At 40.8% G+C, this 17,896-nt stretch overlaps 1 protein-coding gene across 1 annotated transcript in view; it reads left to right on the forward strand.

Annotated features, from left to right (window-relative positions):
- Positions 1 to 1,125: 1,125 nt before the first annotated feature.
- Positions 1,126 to 17,896, forward strand: part of LOC127095606 (protein RISC-INTERACTING CLEARING 3'-5' EXORIBONUCLEASE 2-like) — a 34,991-nt gene continuing 18,220 nt past the window's right edge. Inside the window, exon 1 of the mRNA XM_051034277.1 lies at positions 1,126 to 1,514. Within this exon, the coding sequence (XP_050890234.1) occupies positions 1,247 to 1,514 (268 nt within the window). The 5' untranslated portion in view covers positions 1,126 to 1,246. The remainder of the gene's footprint in view (positions 1,515 to 17,896) is intronic.

Here is a 17,896-nt window from a genome sequence, read left to right on the forward strand (position 1 = left end):
ATACCTTTTTATATAGATAATATTGAAGGAAGAAATTAAGAATAATAAAGGTGAAATTTGAAGAAGAAAAATGTTGCAGTAAATGAATTGAAAGGGGAAGAAGATGAAATTTATGTCTATGCTGAGAGAGAGAAATATGGATATATTATAGACATTTCATCGATATGAATTTCACGTCTCAACCTTGCGAAATTAAATTCACGTTGCAACTCCCCAACAGTCAAAAAGTTGTGACGTGGAAATCATGACACAAATAAATGTGTCAGTCAACTGTCCTCCATCAAGTCAACGTAAGTCTTCTTCCCTCCTTAATGTTTTTAAATTTTTGAATTTAATGTTCCGACGTAATTTTCACGTCACAACTTAAATTTTAAAATTTTCAAATCTCCCCTCATCTGCTAATATGTGCACGTCTGACTTCTTTTATTTTTTTATTTTAATTTTAAAATTGTGATGTGATTACCTCGTCACAATATTTTATTTCAAATTTTCCGGTCTTTTCCATGTGCATGCAACAATGTCATTTTTTTAATAATAAAAACATGTCGTAACGTGATAATCATGTTGCAACTCTCTTTTTTTACCACTTGATTTTCACGTCATATATCACATGGTTGAAGACAGTTTTTCTTCTAGGTAGTTTAGATAATTACTGAATTTCTTTAATCATCTCCAAACATAGGTGACAATTACATCAAATTGAATTATCAATTTTTGGTGTCTTTTCTTTATTGCTTCAACATTGTGTATCGATTAATTCAATTGTTTTAATTCATATAATCTTGTTTCACACATTGTTTCAACATAATGTATGACATTTTGTGTTTGATCAAACATAATTTTAATTTTTTTTAGTTTTTAAAATTCAATATTAAATTATTTATACAAATAATTTTTAAATTTTTATTTAAACAGTCGATCCAAAATAAAATAAAACAAGTTTTTTATTCAATAAACTTAACACATATATAAATTTTAATCTATCTAAATGTGAAATTTGAAAAGTCTAACTTTATTATTTTGGAGGGACCAAGGATATTGCTCATAAATGTAAAGCCTGAATAGCTATGCTCCTATCCTATTTCCCAATCTATATTTACTACATACTCCTCTAACTTACAAGATTCTACTCCAACCATTAAACCTCACCATCCCTTTCAAGATTCTACTCCAACGGTTAAACTTCATCATACCTTAAATTACAGTACTTTATTGAACTGCCATCTTGTAGTTTTCTACATCACACATGGGTCATATTGGGTCGTTTGAGCTGAACGGAGTACATATCCAAACAAGAGCAACATCCAACGAGAAAGAGATCGAGAACCATATATCGTCTTTCTTGCGTCCTTCCCACAATCATCGAACCAAAGTTATCGGTTTCGATGCCGAGTGGTTTCTGTTAGACGGTACAGAACCAGAAACCATTACCAAGTCGAAATGTGCCACCATACAACTCTGTGATGGACACTCGTGTCTTATTATTCAGCTAAATCAGTTCAATTCATTTGAAAGTTGGGCTTATGATTCATTTGAATGTTAATGGGTCATCTAAGCAGGCTACAAGAAAGAGAAAGAGAAAAGAAGTTGAAAAGAAAAAATGAAAAAATGACAAAGATAGGCAGCCTAGAAAGAAAAAATGGAAAAAGCAAGAGCCAAAGAAAGTGTATAATACCCGTTCTAAGGCTTGAAATTCATAGTGCTTATTAGTTAGTTTTTGTCTTTTCATTTTCTATATTAATTTTGTTTGAATTAGGTCTATGTATTGTATACTACTCCAGATGGTGAAGATGAGTTTTACTCATGCTCGACAGAGTTGATTACTTTGATTATTAATGATATTTTAGGGGTTTTTACTTTTCCTGCAATTTTCGTTTAGTTTGTCGTTTTTTCTGTATTTAGGCCCTCTATCAACAAAAAAAAAATGCAGAGTGCTCCTTAACCTTATGTTCTATTCATTATAAAAAAAACGTATCTCTACAAGGTTGTTTTGTGATTGTAGCGTGTAAAACACATCGTTAATTAAATTTCAAAAATTAAAAATTGAGAGGGAAATGTTGACGGATGGAATAGAGTGAGTTGCATGTTGATCGATACCTTTAATACTCTGAAATGTTCCCCACATCGCTAATATATTTTTCTGTTTGGACGTTGTAGGTTTAGCATTGTGGTAATCATGTCGCTACTTGAACATTTGTTTTTATTGGGACGTGATTGCCTCTGAATTCTCTATTTAATATCCACCATATCGCTCCCCCTTACGTTATTAGAAGAGAAAAACTATTTTCATCTTTCTCCCTCGACACTTAAATACAGTCCCCCTCCTCGCCATTTTTCCTTCCCGTCCCGTTGGAATGGAATTTCGACGTCACGGGTTCAACGTAAAGGTTTCAGCAAAGTGCTTAAGGAAATGGAGTTAAACAATAACATTTCGATAGAAGGGATTTTTTGATCTAAGGGTGTTGAAATGTTCATATTGGATTGAAGCTAAGGACTTAGAATAATTTTGAGTTTAGTTCTCAAGAAGTTCGACGAAGGCAGTTTGAAGTGAAATGTTGCAACTTGATCGTGCAATTGTCTGATAGTCTTATCCATGCAGTGAAGACACGTGGAGCAAGCCAGTGAGGTCGAAATCAAGCAAATTGATATGTTTCAAGTAATAGGATTAGAGTTGTTATAGGAAGTTATTCATGTGTTACTATAAATAAAGGATTCTAGTGTTAGGATTTATGGGGCAATTTCATTATACAAACACTCAAAGTACCCAAGCGACACGAGAAACGAGTCACTGAAAGAATGTATGATTTTGCATACCAACATTTATACATTTGATGCAATTTCTTATGTTTCTTGTTCTTTACCTTTATTGCTCAGAAATTTACTTACTTTTTACCTTCATTTTTGCAAGGATTTTGATCCTATCGAAATCCCTTTTTTTCTTTACGTTTTGCAAGTTTAATTTTTACCTTTATGCAAATTCAGAAGTTCTTTTACAAGTTTATAAGTTCTTATACATGAAATGTTCTTGATATTTGTATGGGTTTAAGAAGTGGGAAAGCCTTACCGAAAATGATGCGTCCTCATATGGATAACCCTAATCCACAAAACAATCCTTAAAATGTATAAGAACAACCAGTTAGAATGACAGTTAGTGATGCAATTGTTTCAAAGCCTGTAAGAACAGTCGTTCCTGTGACGTCCTCAATGCCAGTTTCGTCGATATCAACACAAGGAGTTATTCCCCCACCACAACTAGGGAGTCTCTTATTTAACCCTATTGTCACAACACCAACTTTGGGAGATCCTAGGATGTCATTCCTTCCAAGTTTTATGCTCCCTAAGGGAAATAGAGAATACACATATGATATGCCAACAACAATGATAGAAGGCCTTCAATCCAATGTATCGACTTATTCAGATAACCCAGTGGCAGTCGTGCCACCCTATAATTGATACCCTACCTTAGTTTCGACGGTGGATAATCCTAGTTGAATGCCACCATTACCGGGGGAATCAAACTATGTTCCCCAGATGATGTTTGTAATACCCTAAACCTCAAATCTTGATATAAAAGAGAAAATGGTACTGCTTAGGATGCTATTTCACACAAATCATATATTTCATAAAAGTAATTTTCAAACTCGCTGCGGAAAATCAAATAATCATCATAAGCATCAATGATATAATAAACCACCGAATACGAAAAATAAAACTTCAATAAAAACTCCAAAATAAATAACGCACTCGTTTCTAGTGTTACAAATTATAGAAGATAAATACCAACTAAAGGCGATAAATAAAAATAAATGAAGACAATCTCTAAGGTCATCTTCCAACTCATAAACAAACTACTCATGTCGAGTATCTGATTATCTGTACTCCATAGGAGCACATACACCACAATAATAAGAAAGAGTGAGAATAAATCTTACAAATGTTAACAGTGAAATTCAGCAACAGGATAGTAATAACAAGTTCATAAAATACATCATTCACACCCAAAAGCACAATCAATTAGATAACAACGCAAATATCAATGCCACCAACTCCTCCTCAAAATGCATGTGGTACCAAGTCTTTGGGATCAGAGGTATGTTACTGATTTTCCCAGGTCTTCGGTTCCTTCCTGAACTGTGCCCCGCTCCAGACGTGAGACCTCTATAGTCCCTCTCTGAACCAGACCATCACTTGACCGAAATCCTACCTAACTCCAAAATAAATGCATGCATGATCATGTATAATGTAAGCATGCAACATCATCAACATCAACAACATCGTAACATCATAAACAACAAAAACATCACCAAAAAGATTCCACTCTTGAACATATATGGCGCCAATCACAGGTCATCACTATAATCTGTATGGATTACTATACTCAAAATCTCCAATTAAAGTCGTCATTGTAATCCCTCTAGACTACTATACTCGAAATCTCCAATTAAGGTCGTCATTATTATCCATATGGACTACTAAACTCAAAATCTCTAATTAAGGTCATCACTGTAATCCCTATAAATTACTATACTCAAAATCACCAATTAAGGATGTCACTGTAATTCCTATGAATTACTATGCTAAAGAAATGGTTTTAAATAATTTTAATCATTTTTCATTAGAAAGGGAAAAATTATATTATTACCCATAACCCTCAACTTATCAAAAAATTTCAGGGAAACTCAAAATACCTAAAACCTCATAATTCTCAAAATAACCCTAGAGTACCCCAAAGGTACTCTAAGGTACCCAATTGCTCTGAGAGTAAAGATTCACGAGTGATAACTCAACTAAGGATAAAGTCAGACAATTTTTCTCAATTTTAACTCTTTTGGCTTAACAACCTTCAACAATAGAAATATTACTCAAAAGGTAGCCTTATAATATCAACAGTGTCCCAAACTCAACTCAAGTGTATCATATATTATTATCTCCAACTTTAAGCAACTCAAGAGAAAATATGAAAACTCCGTAACAACTCTAACCAAATAAAAATATGACTCTTAAACTCATCAAAAAGGTAACGAAAGGTCACCACACTCAAAATAGCTCAAAACTCTGGACCCAACTCTAAAATTTCCCCAATTCAAAATAGCACCAAATTTTATAGACTTTTGACAAAATTATGAAACTCTCTCTAGTTTGAAATTTATTTAAACCCTATTTTAAACGCACTTAACCACACCTCAAGCAGAGTTACAAAACTTTAGTTTTATTCGTTTCAGTTCAGCCATATCACGACAATTCCTACATAAACTCTAAAGTTGAATGACTGAATTTAAAATAGCACGAAAAATTATATGTTAAAATTATGAAACCCTGTAGTTTGAAATATTATTGAATCCTTTTCTAACACAACTAACGGTGTCCCGAAAGGACTTACGAAACTCAAGTTACGCATGAAACATGTTTTAATTTATCTTGGATCGACTGCTCAAATAAAAATTTCTAAGATATACAAAGATAAGGAATCTTAAGAGTTTGTGCAAATGAACAGATGTAACTTTAGCTCAAAGTTTGTAATTAATGTGTTATGTTAGATTGTGTAGCAGTTGTGTAACCTTCCTTCAAGTCTTCAACTCCCTTTTACAGAGGCATAAAAAGAGTCTTCGGAAAGATTGTTTGCACAAGTGACCTTTGTCGCAACCTAAAAAATATAGTATGCGAAAAAACACCCGGCGAGAAAGAAATGACAGAAGAGTCGCCACCGTGCGTTATTTATCCCAAAGGAGGGAAAGGAAACGCTCGAAGTAAACCTGGGAGAAAGGAAAGGAAAAGACAAGGTCTCGCAACCAAATCTTGGGTTCGGGAGCCGATTATGCGAAGGGAAGGTATTAGCACCCCTACGCATCCGTAGTACTCTACGGGATCCACTCTTGTTGTTCTTGTCTAAAGGGTGCGCGTATATCTAATGTACTACTTACTAAAGGGGGGTCAAAAGAAAATGACTCGCACGGATGTCGCATCCACTGCATACGTATCTCATCTGAGTATGAGAATCAGAGTCTTCGTGGCTCGGCTAACTAGGGGTTAAAGAGGAGTGTGCTCGCTAAGACATCGCGTCTTATGCCTACGTATCTCATCTGGAATGAGAATCAGAGCAAGCCGTAGTTCGGCTACCTACGGGTTAAGGGTTGTGTTTTTTAGATGAACGACGTTACTACGCAATCTACCGGATGCTCGACCTTTGGAGACTTACTCGCCTGTAGTAGAAGGAGTTAGCGTGTTCTTAGGAAAAGAAAAATCAATGAGTTTGTTTGTGTTTTAGGAATGCTCATGCAAAAAGGAAGTCCTAGACGAAGGAACAGTGCTACCTTAATTGACATGCAAACGAGAGACTATACGAAGCCTAGCAATCCTATGGGGAGACGATCACACCATACAAAACAAACATGTATAAAGTAAAATGCCACCAAGGGGGCTCAAACATACATGGGTAGGGCTTTAGTCAAGAGGGGTCATATCAACCTCGACAAACAAGCCATGGAAAGGTAATCAAATGGGCTCTGAACCACTGACACTGAACGTCAGGGTGAGCATATCAAGCGGGTAATGAGGATAAGACCTCATAGCTCTTAACCCTGGACAGGGTGAGCTCATGACAAAAAGTGGGAATTCAGGAAGGTGGAACCCTCTCCACTGACTGATCGGACAAAAGATCTTGGGCTTTTGGTTCTGAAGCATCGACACGTAGTGTGATCTTAAAGAACGACGCACTGAATAACGGGGGATTGACTACTAATCCCTTTTATCCGTCAATTGCCTCTTCAGGGAGGTCTTTAGCACTGATGCCTTTTCTTGGAGGTCTTTGGGCACAAAAGTAAACAAACAAAAGAAAACATTGCCTCCTATTGAGGTCTTCCAGCTAAGAAAGCGGTAAAATGCGGGAAAGATAAAGGATCAAGAGATCTACCACACGAATAAAAATCCGAAGTAATAACAACTAAAGAAGCAAGAAACCTAGAGATCTCTCGAGCTGGCACCATCAAAGAAAGCAAGTCAATACAGGTAATCAGAATAAATCTCCAAATGGTATCCCACAAATAAAGTGAAATGCCAAGCAAGCTATCCTTTCAGGAGTCATGTGAGCCCTCACAAAAAACTCAATAAACAGGTTAGAGTGACAAGATGGGGCGCAATCAAGAGTTGCCCCAAATCAAAATGTAACCACATGAATCATGCCATTAAAATTCACAAAAAGAGCTCACAAAAAGCAACCAAGTGTAGGAGGCCTAAACCTCTTGTCAAACACATGCATCAAAAGGGTATAAAAATTCAAAGTCAGGGGCAAGGATCCACACATCAAGACATGCCATACATACTAAAACATGTACCCACATGCAAAACCTAACGATAATACCTCATACATTCAGAGCATTCAAATTGAAAGCATAGAGTAATGGAAATAGGGCAAACCTGATTGGAGAGATCGAATGAAATTGAATTGCCCGGTTGGGTTTGCAAAGCAATCTGAGGGTTTATATGAGATGGAATTGGCTCTTTGCAGATGAGTTCCTTCCAGTCTCTGGAGGTTGCTCTGAACTCTGTTAGCTCTTCTCTCATTATCTTTTTCCTAGGGTTTTTTGGGAGATGGAAGTCTAGAATTTATAACCTGATTTTTGTGACTTTGTGGGCTCAAAAGAGAGAGGTCCAAGTCCAAGATTTTTCTGTTATATTTTATTTATTTATTTATTTATTTATTTTTTTTTATTTATTTTTTTTTTTTATTATTTTTTTTCTATTATTATTTTTTTTTTTTTTTATTTTCGAAACGCGTGGGCTTCGCCTAGCGAGCATGACAGTTCATGAACAAACTTTTGCTCCTTCAAGATTAACGTTTTGACTGATGAATAGACCCCATTTGAACATGTTGGAAGTATCTCAAGCCATTTCCTTGTGTTGACTGATCACCCAGATAGGACCCACAAAGTGTCTTGGATGATATTCAAGCTTCTTGGATCTAATTCCGATTGACATGATGAAATGCAATATGAAATGTTAAATGACCTAAAAATGAATGCATGAATGAGGGGGACAAATTTATGGGGAGTGTATATTCTGAAACAACCGCTTGGGGGAGGTACAGCAGTGAGAGCCTGCTGGGGATCGAAGGATCCAATGCTCTGATCAGCTCTGCAGGGATAAGATACCAACTCCGACTGCTGGGGGAAACATATGCGATCATCTGCTGGGTACCTTAAGGAAATGCCCCGAGGGTACCTGTTCTGAATAGACGATCTAAAACACTTAACATTTACAGCAATTTTAAATGTTTATTAAGCATGTACCTGTAAAGCTCTTATGTTTCATGATGCAATGTTTATCAAAAATTCGGACGTCATTTTTGCAAGCAAAACAGTAAAATGAAAATGAAAACAGAGATATACTGAATAACATGATTTTATTGATTGAATGGCCTCTGAATAGGCATTTTCATCAGGAAGCAATCCCTAGAAAGAGGTAATCGCACAAAAAATAAAAACAGAAATTAATCTAATGGCAATGTGAAATGGATTTCTATTGGGTTTCAATTCTGCTATGACTTGCTCGTCTTCAAGATCCTCCAGATGATCAGCTTTCTGAAAAGAGTGATTGGACTGTTTCCTATCCTTCAAAAGTTTCCAGTCATTGACACGAGATAAGATTCAAAACTACTCAGAACGCAGTCATTCATTTAATCCCTAACTTTTGTCTGGATCGCCCTTTTTGGGTTTTCAATCCACCGGGATACCCATTTTTGCCTAAGTTGCCTTTTCAGGTTTTCAACTTACCGGGTGTATGATCTTTTCATTTTTAATCCCTAATTTTTGCCCGAACCTTTTCATTTTCTTGGTTCGTCGCGATGCCCATTTTTTCCTGGACTATTATTTTTACTGTCCAGCGGGTCTATTTTATACGAAGTATTTTTTAACTGCGTCTGAGTTCACAGGGGAAGTGAAGTTTTCACCATCCATAGTTGCAAGCATTAAGGCCCCATCATCAAAAACCTTGGTGACAATATACGGTCCATCATAGTTAGGAGTCCACTTGCCCCTGTGATCTGTCTGAGGAGGAAGGATCCTTTTCAACACCAAATCTCCGACCTGGAAGCATCAAGGACGCACTTTCTGATCAAAGGCTCTCTTCTTCCGACTCTGATACAACTGCCCATGACAAATGGCTGCCATTCGCTTCTCTTCGATAAGACTCAACTCATTGAACCTTATCCGAATCCATTCAGTTTCGTCTAGCTTGACATCCAACAGGACTCTTAGAGAAGGAATCTCCACTTCAACAGGTAGGACTGCTTCCATACCATACACAAGGGAGTAAGGGGTTGCCCCGATCGATGTACGTACTGAAGTACGGTACCCATGCAAGGCGAAGGGTAGCATCTCATGACAATCTCTGTACGTAACGACCATCTTCTGCATAATCTTCTTTATGTTCTTATTTGCTGCCTCAACAGCGCCGTTCATTTTAGGACGATAAGGGGAAGAATTGTGATGCTGAATGTTGAAGTTCTGGCACAACTCCTATATCATTTTGTTGTTGAGATTAGAACCATTATTAGTAATAATTCTTTCGGGAATCCCATAGCGACAAATGATTTCTTTCTTGATGAAACGGGCAACCACATGTTTGGTGACATTCGCAAACGACGCTGCTTCGACCCACTTGGTGAAATAGTCGATGGCAACAAGGATGAAGCGATGCCCATTGGAGGCGGTCGGCTCAATCTTTCCAATCATATCGAGGCCCCACATAGCAAAAGGCCACGGCGAAGACATCACATTCAAAGGATTTGGCGGCACATGTAACCTTATCAGCATAAATCTGGTATTTATGACACTTCCGAGCATATTTGAAACAATCAGATTCCATGGTCATCCAGTAATAACCCGCTCTCAATAATTTCTTAGCCATTGCATGTCCGCCGGAATGAGTACCGAAGGAGCCTTCATGAACTTCCTGCATTAACATGTCTGCTTCGTGTCTATCCACGCATCTGAGCAAAACCATGTCGAAGTTCCTCTTATACAGCACATCGTCTTTGTTCAAGAAGAAACTGCCTGCCAATCTTCTCAAAGTCTTTCTATCATTGTTGGATGCCCCTGCAGGGTACTCTTGATTCTTCAGAAAGCGCTTGATGTCGTGATACTAGGGCTTGTCGTCAACTACCAGTTCAGCAGCAAACACATACGCGGCCCTGTCGAGGCGCATCACATCGATCCTGGGAGCATGGTTCCACCGAATCACGTTGATCATGGAGGATAGAGTGGCAAGAGCATCTGCCATCTGGTTCTCATCACGAGGTATATGATACAGCCTTACTATTGTGAAGAAAGTCAACAGTCTTCTCGTGTAGTCTCTGTAGGGGACCAGATTAGGCTGGAGAGTATTCCAATCACCATTCACTTGATTGATCACTAGAGTTGAATCTCTGAAGATGTCCAGAGTCTTGATTCTCAGATCAATGGCTTACTCAATGCCCAAGATACAGGCTTCATACTCAGCTTCATTATTTGTGCACTCAAAAGTCAGACGAGCGGTGAAAGGCATGTGGGCACCTTTCGGAGTAGTAATGACAGCGCCAATTCCACTTCCTCTGGCATTGACGGCCCCATCAAACAACAAAGTCCACTTTTCATCTGGATCAGGTCCCTCCTCAACAACTGGCTCTTCACAGTCTTTCATCTTGAGGAACATGATGTCTTCATCTGGAAAATCAAATTTCATCGGCTCATAATCATCAATCGGTTGCTGAGCAAGATAGTCTGACAGAATACTTCCCTTGATGGCTTTCTGGGATGTATACTGGATGTCATACTCTGTCAGAACCATTTGCCAACGAGCAACCCTTCCGGTGAGAGCTGGCTTCTCGAATATATACTTGACTTGATCCATTTTGGAGATCAATAAGGTTGTGTGAGTCAGCATGTCTTGTCTCAAAAGCTTAGCAGCCCATGCAAGTGCACAACATGTCTTTTCAAGCATCGAGTATCTCGACTCGCAATCTGTGAATTTCTTACTCAGGTAGTAGATGGCATGCTCTTTCCTACCTGTCTCGTCGTGTTGACCGAGAACACAACCCATGGAATTGTCTAGTACTGTCAAATACATAATCAGCGGTCTCCCTGGGACCGGAGGCATAAGGATAGGAGGATTCTGCAAATACTCTTTTATCTTCTCGAAAGCCCTTTGGCAATCATCATTCCACCTGATAGCCTGATCTTTTCTCAGCAATTTGAATATTGGCTCGCACGTGGCTGTTAGGTGAGAGATGAACCTTGCAATGTAGTTCAACCTCCCTAAGAAACCACAGACTTGTTTCTCTGTTCTTGGCTCAGGCATTTCCTGTATCGCTTTCACTTTGGCCGGATCCACCTCAATCCCTTTTTCGCTAACAATGAAACCCAGCAGTTTTCCCGATCTCACCCCGAAAGTACACTTGTTCGGATTAAGCCTCAGCTTGAATTTTCTCAAACGCTCAAACAGTTTCTGCAAATTCACCAAATGTTCTTCTTCTGTCTGAGATTTGGCAATCATATCATCAACATAAACCTCGATTTCATGATGAATCATATCATGGAAAAGAGTCACCATCGTTCGTTGATATGTTGCTCCGGCATTTTTCAGACCAAACGACATCACCTTGTAGCAGAAGGTGCCCCATGGGGTTATGAATGTTGTCTTCTCCATGTCTTCTGGTGCCATCTTAATTTGGTTATAGCCAGAAAAGCCATCCATGAAGGAGAATACCGAGAACTGAGCTGTGTTATCCACCAAAACGTCAATGTGAGGTAATGGGAAATCATCTTTAGGACTAGCTCTGTTCAGATCCCGGTAGTCAACACACATCCGTACCTTTCCATCCTTCTTAGGTACTGGAACGATATTTGCAACCCATGGCGGATAATTTGTAACCGCTAGAAACCCTGCATCCAACTGTTTTTGCACTTCTTCCTTTATCTTGACAGCCATCTCTGGTCTTGTTCTTCTGAGCTTTTGCTTGACCGGAGGACAACCTTCTTTGAGAGGCAAACGGTGTACCACAATGTCTGTGTCAAGCCCGGGCATGTCCTGATAAGACCAAGCAAAGATGTCAACATACTCTTGCAACAATTCAATCAGCCCCTCCTTCACATTATCTTCCAAAGCAACCCCTATCTTGATTTCTCTCTTGACGTCCTCGGTGCCAAGATTAATTACTTCAACAGACTCTTGATGCGGTTGAATGACCCTTTCCTCCTGTTTTAATAACCTGGTGAGTTCTTCAGGGAGTTCGCAGTCTTCATCACCCTCTTCTTCAACTTGAAAGATTGGATTTTCAAAGTCGAAGCGAGCCATAGCAGAACTGTTATCAATAGGATCCGGTGATGTGCATCTGCATGAGTGATGGTATGTGCTTATGAGTGTGAACAAGGAATGAAAACTAAACAAAACATTGCCAAATATATTTTTTGATTTTTGAAAACTGCAAAAATTGAAAGACAGTGAGCGAAACATTTGAATGCAAAAAGACGTCCTTTATTTATGATAAAAAATGCAAATATCCACATAGATGAGCCCTAAAATGAGCCATTACGCCCTGGGCGGAACGTAAGACTTGGATATGCATGAATAAACAAAGAAAATTACTCTTCAAGAAGAGTGACTTGGATAATCTCTTCAGAAGACCAGTTGCGGAGAACTTCACCCGGGATCCTCGGACGCAACCAGTTATCGATGTCGCAATCACTATCCCCATCTTCATCGTTGACCGCAGAGACCTGGCCATATTGAATGACGCCAGCGCTGGAGAAAGTAATCGGCCCCTGACGAGTCTGAAGTGTTGGCGTTGTAGAAGTCAGAGCCGGCTGATACCCAATCCCGAACTTATCTTCTTTCATTGGTAACACCAACAGACGTCCCCAACCGGGAGCAACACCTGAATCTACCAAGGCCTGTGCCTGCTTGAAGGATGAGATAGAGGCACCCGCTTTAACTTCTTCCACCGGAGCTGCGTCCTTGATCTGAACTGCCTCGAAGGCCTGACATAGGGTCTCATGAAATTCACCTTCTACCTCTACATACTTGAATATAGACAGGTTACTGACCAGAATGTCCTCCTCACCACAGACAGTGATAATCCTTCCATTGACTGAGAATTTAATCTTCTGATGTAGAGTTGAAGAGACTGCCCCAGCATTGTGGATCCAAGGACGACCCAGCAGGCAACTATAGGAAGGACGGATATCCATCACATAGAAGATAGTGTTGAAAGTTTGTGATCCAATCAGAATTGGCAATTCTACCTCTCCGAACACCGACCTCTTAGAACCATCAAAGGCTCTCACAATAAGGTCTGAGGGCTTCAGGACCAAACCCTCCACTTCTAACCTTGACAGGGCTCTCTTGGGTAGCACATTGAGAGAGGAACCTGTATCCACCAGAACATGAGATAACACGGTGTCTCTGCATTCCATCGAGATGTGCAGAGCCTTGTTATGATTGTGTCCAGCTGGTGTTAAGTCAGAATCAGTAAAACCTAACCCGTTGCTTGCATGAACATTTGCAACGATCCCTTCTAGTTGGTTCATTGAGATCTCCTGAGGCACATGTGCAGCATTTAGGACTTTCAGCAGTGCCTCCCTGTGCGCCTCCGAACACAATAGGAGTGAGAGAATGGATATCTTGGACGGAGTCTGAATCAACTGATCGACTACCTTGTAGTCACTTCTCTTTATAATTCTCAAAAGCTCGTCCACATCCTTCGCAAAAGTAGGCTCAGAACCAGCCTGTGGTGCAGAGGCACCCTCGTTCATGACCTGCTTGCCTTTGGCTTTTGCCGCAACATCAGCACTATCAATTTGGGTAACGGGTGGTGAGAACAGTCTACCACTCCTGGTGAATCGCCCGATTCCACCAACATTGTCCACTGCGGGACCTTCAATCTCAAGCTCAGACTTCTGACCCTCTTCTACCTTCAGTGGCCGTTCTACCCCATGATCGTGCGCGTACACACTCCCCCCATAATGCCAAGGAATTGCCCTTTCGCTGGTGAAAGGTAAAGGACCAGGGGTTGTGATAGTCATAGTGGACGGTCGCGCTGGTGGCACCGGCTGCGCTTCTGGTACATTCATCTGATTAGTTCGGTAGAAATGGTGATAGTAGCAACATCATAGTCATACTCTGAAATCTCATTCATTGAAGCATAAACATCCGAAACATCGGAATCAAGTTCAATTACATTAGAATCAACCACATTGGAAAAATTTAATACATCATCATGGATTACAGAATCAGTAGGAACAACATCTACGAATTCATCAGTAGCATCTTCAAACACTTCTTCCTCAACCTCTTCCACAGACTCTTGGACAGACAAATCTTCAACCTGGATACCCTGCTGTAGCTTCAAACAACCTCCACTCTGAGTAACACAATCCAAACAACCCTTCCCATAACCGGGGAAAACATTGGCCTGCAACAAGTATCCCTTGATATCCGACAACGGAGTCTTCAACTTCAACGTATCTTTGACGGATATGGCTTCCCCTTCCATCATATTAACATTTGCACCACCATGTTGGGGCATGGGATTGTTGACGACATTCGGAGCCGGTGCAAGGTCGATGGCCTTTGAATCTATGAGGTCCTGAACTACGTGCTTAAAAGCTTTGCAGTTCTCAATATTGTGGCTAGGTGCCCCAGAGTGGAAGCTACACCTAGTGTTGGCGTCGTAACCCATCGGAAGTCTACCAACGGGAGGAGCCAGAGTGCGTAACTGCACAAGCTGTAGTTGTTGAAGACTAGAAAGTAGTTGAGCTTACGACATTGGAAGAGTGTCGAAACGCCGGTCGATCGTCCTTGGCCTTTGTTGATAAGAGGGTCTGTTACCCGGTTGTTGTGGTTGGTACTGAGCTGGTTGACGCTGGGGTTGTTGTTGTTGTAGTGGTGCTGCAGCTGGAATGGTCACAGCCGCAACATACGGTTGCTGATGATAGTTCTGAAAGTTATTCCTCCGGTTATCCCTGTTCTGATAAGAAGATATGGCACTTGCATCCCCTTCTCTCCTCTTCTGTCCCTGAATGAACGGCTTCTTCACCCCTGATGAAGATCCACCTCCACTCTGGGTCTTGTATGTCTTCAGGTAATTCTCCACCCTCTCTCCGGTAGAGACTACATCAGCAAAGTTGGAGGCATTGCAACCCACCAGGCGCTCCAAATAAGGTTCGAGCAGAGTGTTAATGAACATGTTAGCCATTTCCTTCTCCAACATAGGAGGTTGAACACGGGAAGCTGTTTCTCTCCAGCGTTGAGCATATTCCCTGAAGCACTCATTGCTTTTAAGAGACAGATTTTGAAGTTGAGTTCTGTCCGGAGCCATGTCTGCATTATACTGATACTGCTTCACGAAAGCCTAAGCCAACTCCCTCCAGCAGCGGATGTGGGCTCTGTCCAGCCTCATATACCATTCCAGGGATGCCCCAGCTAGGCTATCCTGGAAAAAGTACATAAGCAACTTTTCGTCATCGGAGTATGCAACCATTTTACGGAAATAGGCTTGCACATGGGTCTTCGGGCAAGAGTTGCCACTGTATTTGTCAAATATCGGAACCTTTAATTTCGGTGGCACCCTCATGCCTGGGACCAATCCCAAGTCAGCAACGTCTACTCCCAGAGGATTCTGTCCTTCCACTGCCTTCAACCTCTCTTCCAGTCTCCGAGACATAGGGTCCATACCATGACCCATACCAAAGTCTTCCTGAAGCAAGGGGAACTGATCCTCCTGGTCATCATGGACGGGTTGTTGATCGGAGGTGACATGTAGGATCGGGGTAGGCCCCGGTCCACTGGGTCCGTTAACCTCTCCAGCTGGAGGATCAGTCAACGTCTCTGGTTGAGTAGTGGCGGGATTCCTCTGCATCATCTGCCTGAGCTCTTGCTGTCCCTGAGCCACCCCTTGAACCACATCCATGAATTGGTTCATGCGGATCTTCATCTCGGCGAACTCTGCTTGTAGGCTTTCCATTGCTCTCTGGTGGTTTCTACGGGTACCGTACTGGTGAATGCCTGAGTCAGCTATCCTGCTAGTGGAACACCAAACAACTGAGAACACTGCGGCAGTACCTGTTATGCAAGACATGCTAATGAATATGCAAATGCAATGACATGTTTATCAGTTCCAACGGTATTCTACCCCCTTGATTCCAGTCTCTCATCAGATAAAATATCCCTTTTAAAAAGTACTAGAAAAACCCCGACTAGAATCAAGAAGAAGATATAAACCCCACAGAAATGGATAAACATGTGTGAATGATATGAATGCGAATGATATGATGCAATGTAGTGACATGCAAATCAAGGTTGTTGTATCTGCTTGAATATCTGTTGGGTTGCACTGTCTGAAGAGAAACCCACTGAAGAATGTACTACGAGATCAAAACTCAGCTCCAGAAAACCGGGTTTGTTGTATATCACGAGGCACAGGATCAGAACTTCAGCATGAATTCGGAATCGAGAACCATAGAACACAGTCATCGACTTAGAACCCATACTTCAGAACCAACGGTCACCAACAAGAACCAAACAAAAGTCACCAACAGGACACGGTCACCAACAGAACGAGTCACCATCAGTACCTGTAAATGATCATTCCCGCCCCACTCACGGGTGTAATCTAGGCCAGGGTAAGGTCAAGAGAAACGCAGGATAAACAATCCTTTCAAGAATATCATCATATGCACACCAGGTGTATGCAACGATAATACCCCATCAGAATCTGAACTGCTCGTGATACCATGTTCCGCTAAGTGGCGCCATACCACCCGCTTCCCATGAATCACTTTATTCCTAGGTGTCCTAAAGTTCACTCATAGCCTGTGTATTGGGCCTTTTACCTCTTGTGACTCCCACCCAACAGTGAAACAGATACAAACCAGCACAGTATGCATGAGACAGTAAAGCGCACATAGGATGCAATACAAGTCGATAAGTATGCAAAGCAATAAATAAATAACACACAATAGACAATAGACAAACAACGCTAGGAAAGGCCCACTAGGGAAAATAAATCCCCAGCAGAGTCGCCAGCTGTCGCAACCTAAAAAATATAGTATGCGAAAAAACACCCTGCGAGAAAGAAATGACAGAAGAGTCGCCACCGTGCGTTATTTATCCCAAAGGAGGGAAAGGAAACGCTCGAAGTAAACCTGGGAGAAAGGAAAGGAAAAGACAAGGCCTCGCAACCAAATCTTGGGTTCGGGAGCCGATTATGCGAAGGGAAGGTATTAGCACCCCTACGCATTCGTAGTACTCTACGGGATCCACTCTTGTTGTTCTTGTCTAAAGGGTGCGTGTATATCTAATGTACTACTTACTAAAAAGGGGTCAAAAGAAAATGACTCGCACGGATGTCGCATCCACTGCATACGTATCTCATCTGAATATGAGAATCAGAGTCTTCGTAGCTCGGCTACCTAGGGGTTAAAGAGGAGTGTGCTCGCTAAGACATCGCGTCTTATGCCTACGTATCTCATCTGGAATGAGAATAAGAGCAAGCCGTGGTTCGGCTACCTACGGGTTAAGGGTTGTGTTTTTTAGATGAACGACGTTACTACGCAATCTACCGGATGCTCGACCTTTGGAGACTTACTCGCCTGTAGTAGAAGGAGTTAACGTGTTCTTAGGAGAAGAAAAATCAATGAGTTTGTTTGTGTTTTAGGAATGCTCATGCAAAAAGGAAGTCCTAGACGAAGGAACAATGCTACCTTAATTGACATGCAAACGAGAGACTATACGAAGCCTAGCAATCCTATGGGGAAACGATCACACCATACAAAACAAACATGCATAAAGTAAAATGCCACCAAGGGGGCTCAAACATACATGGGTAGGGCTTTAGTCAAGAGGGGTCATATCAACCTCGACAAAC

Source organism: Lathyrus oleraceus, chromosome 6 (assembly GCF_024323335.1).
Source record: "Lathyrus oleraceus cultivar Zhongwan6 chromosome 6, CAAS_Psat_ZW6_1.0, whole genome shotgun sequence".
Taxonomy (NCBI): Eukaryota; Viridiplantae; Streptophyta; class Magnoliopsida; order Fabales; family Fabaceae; genus Lathyrus; species Lathyrus oleraceus.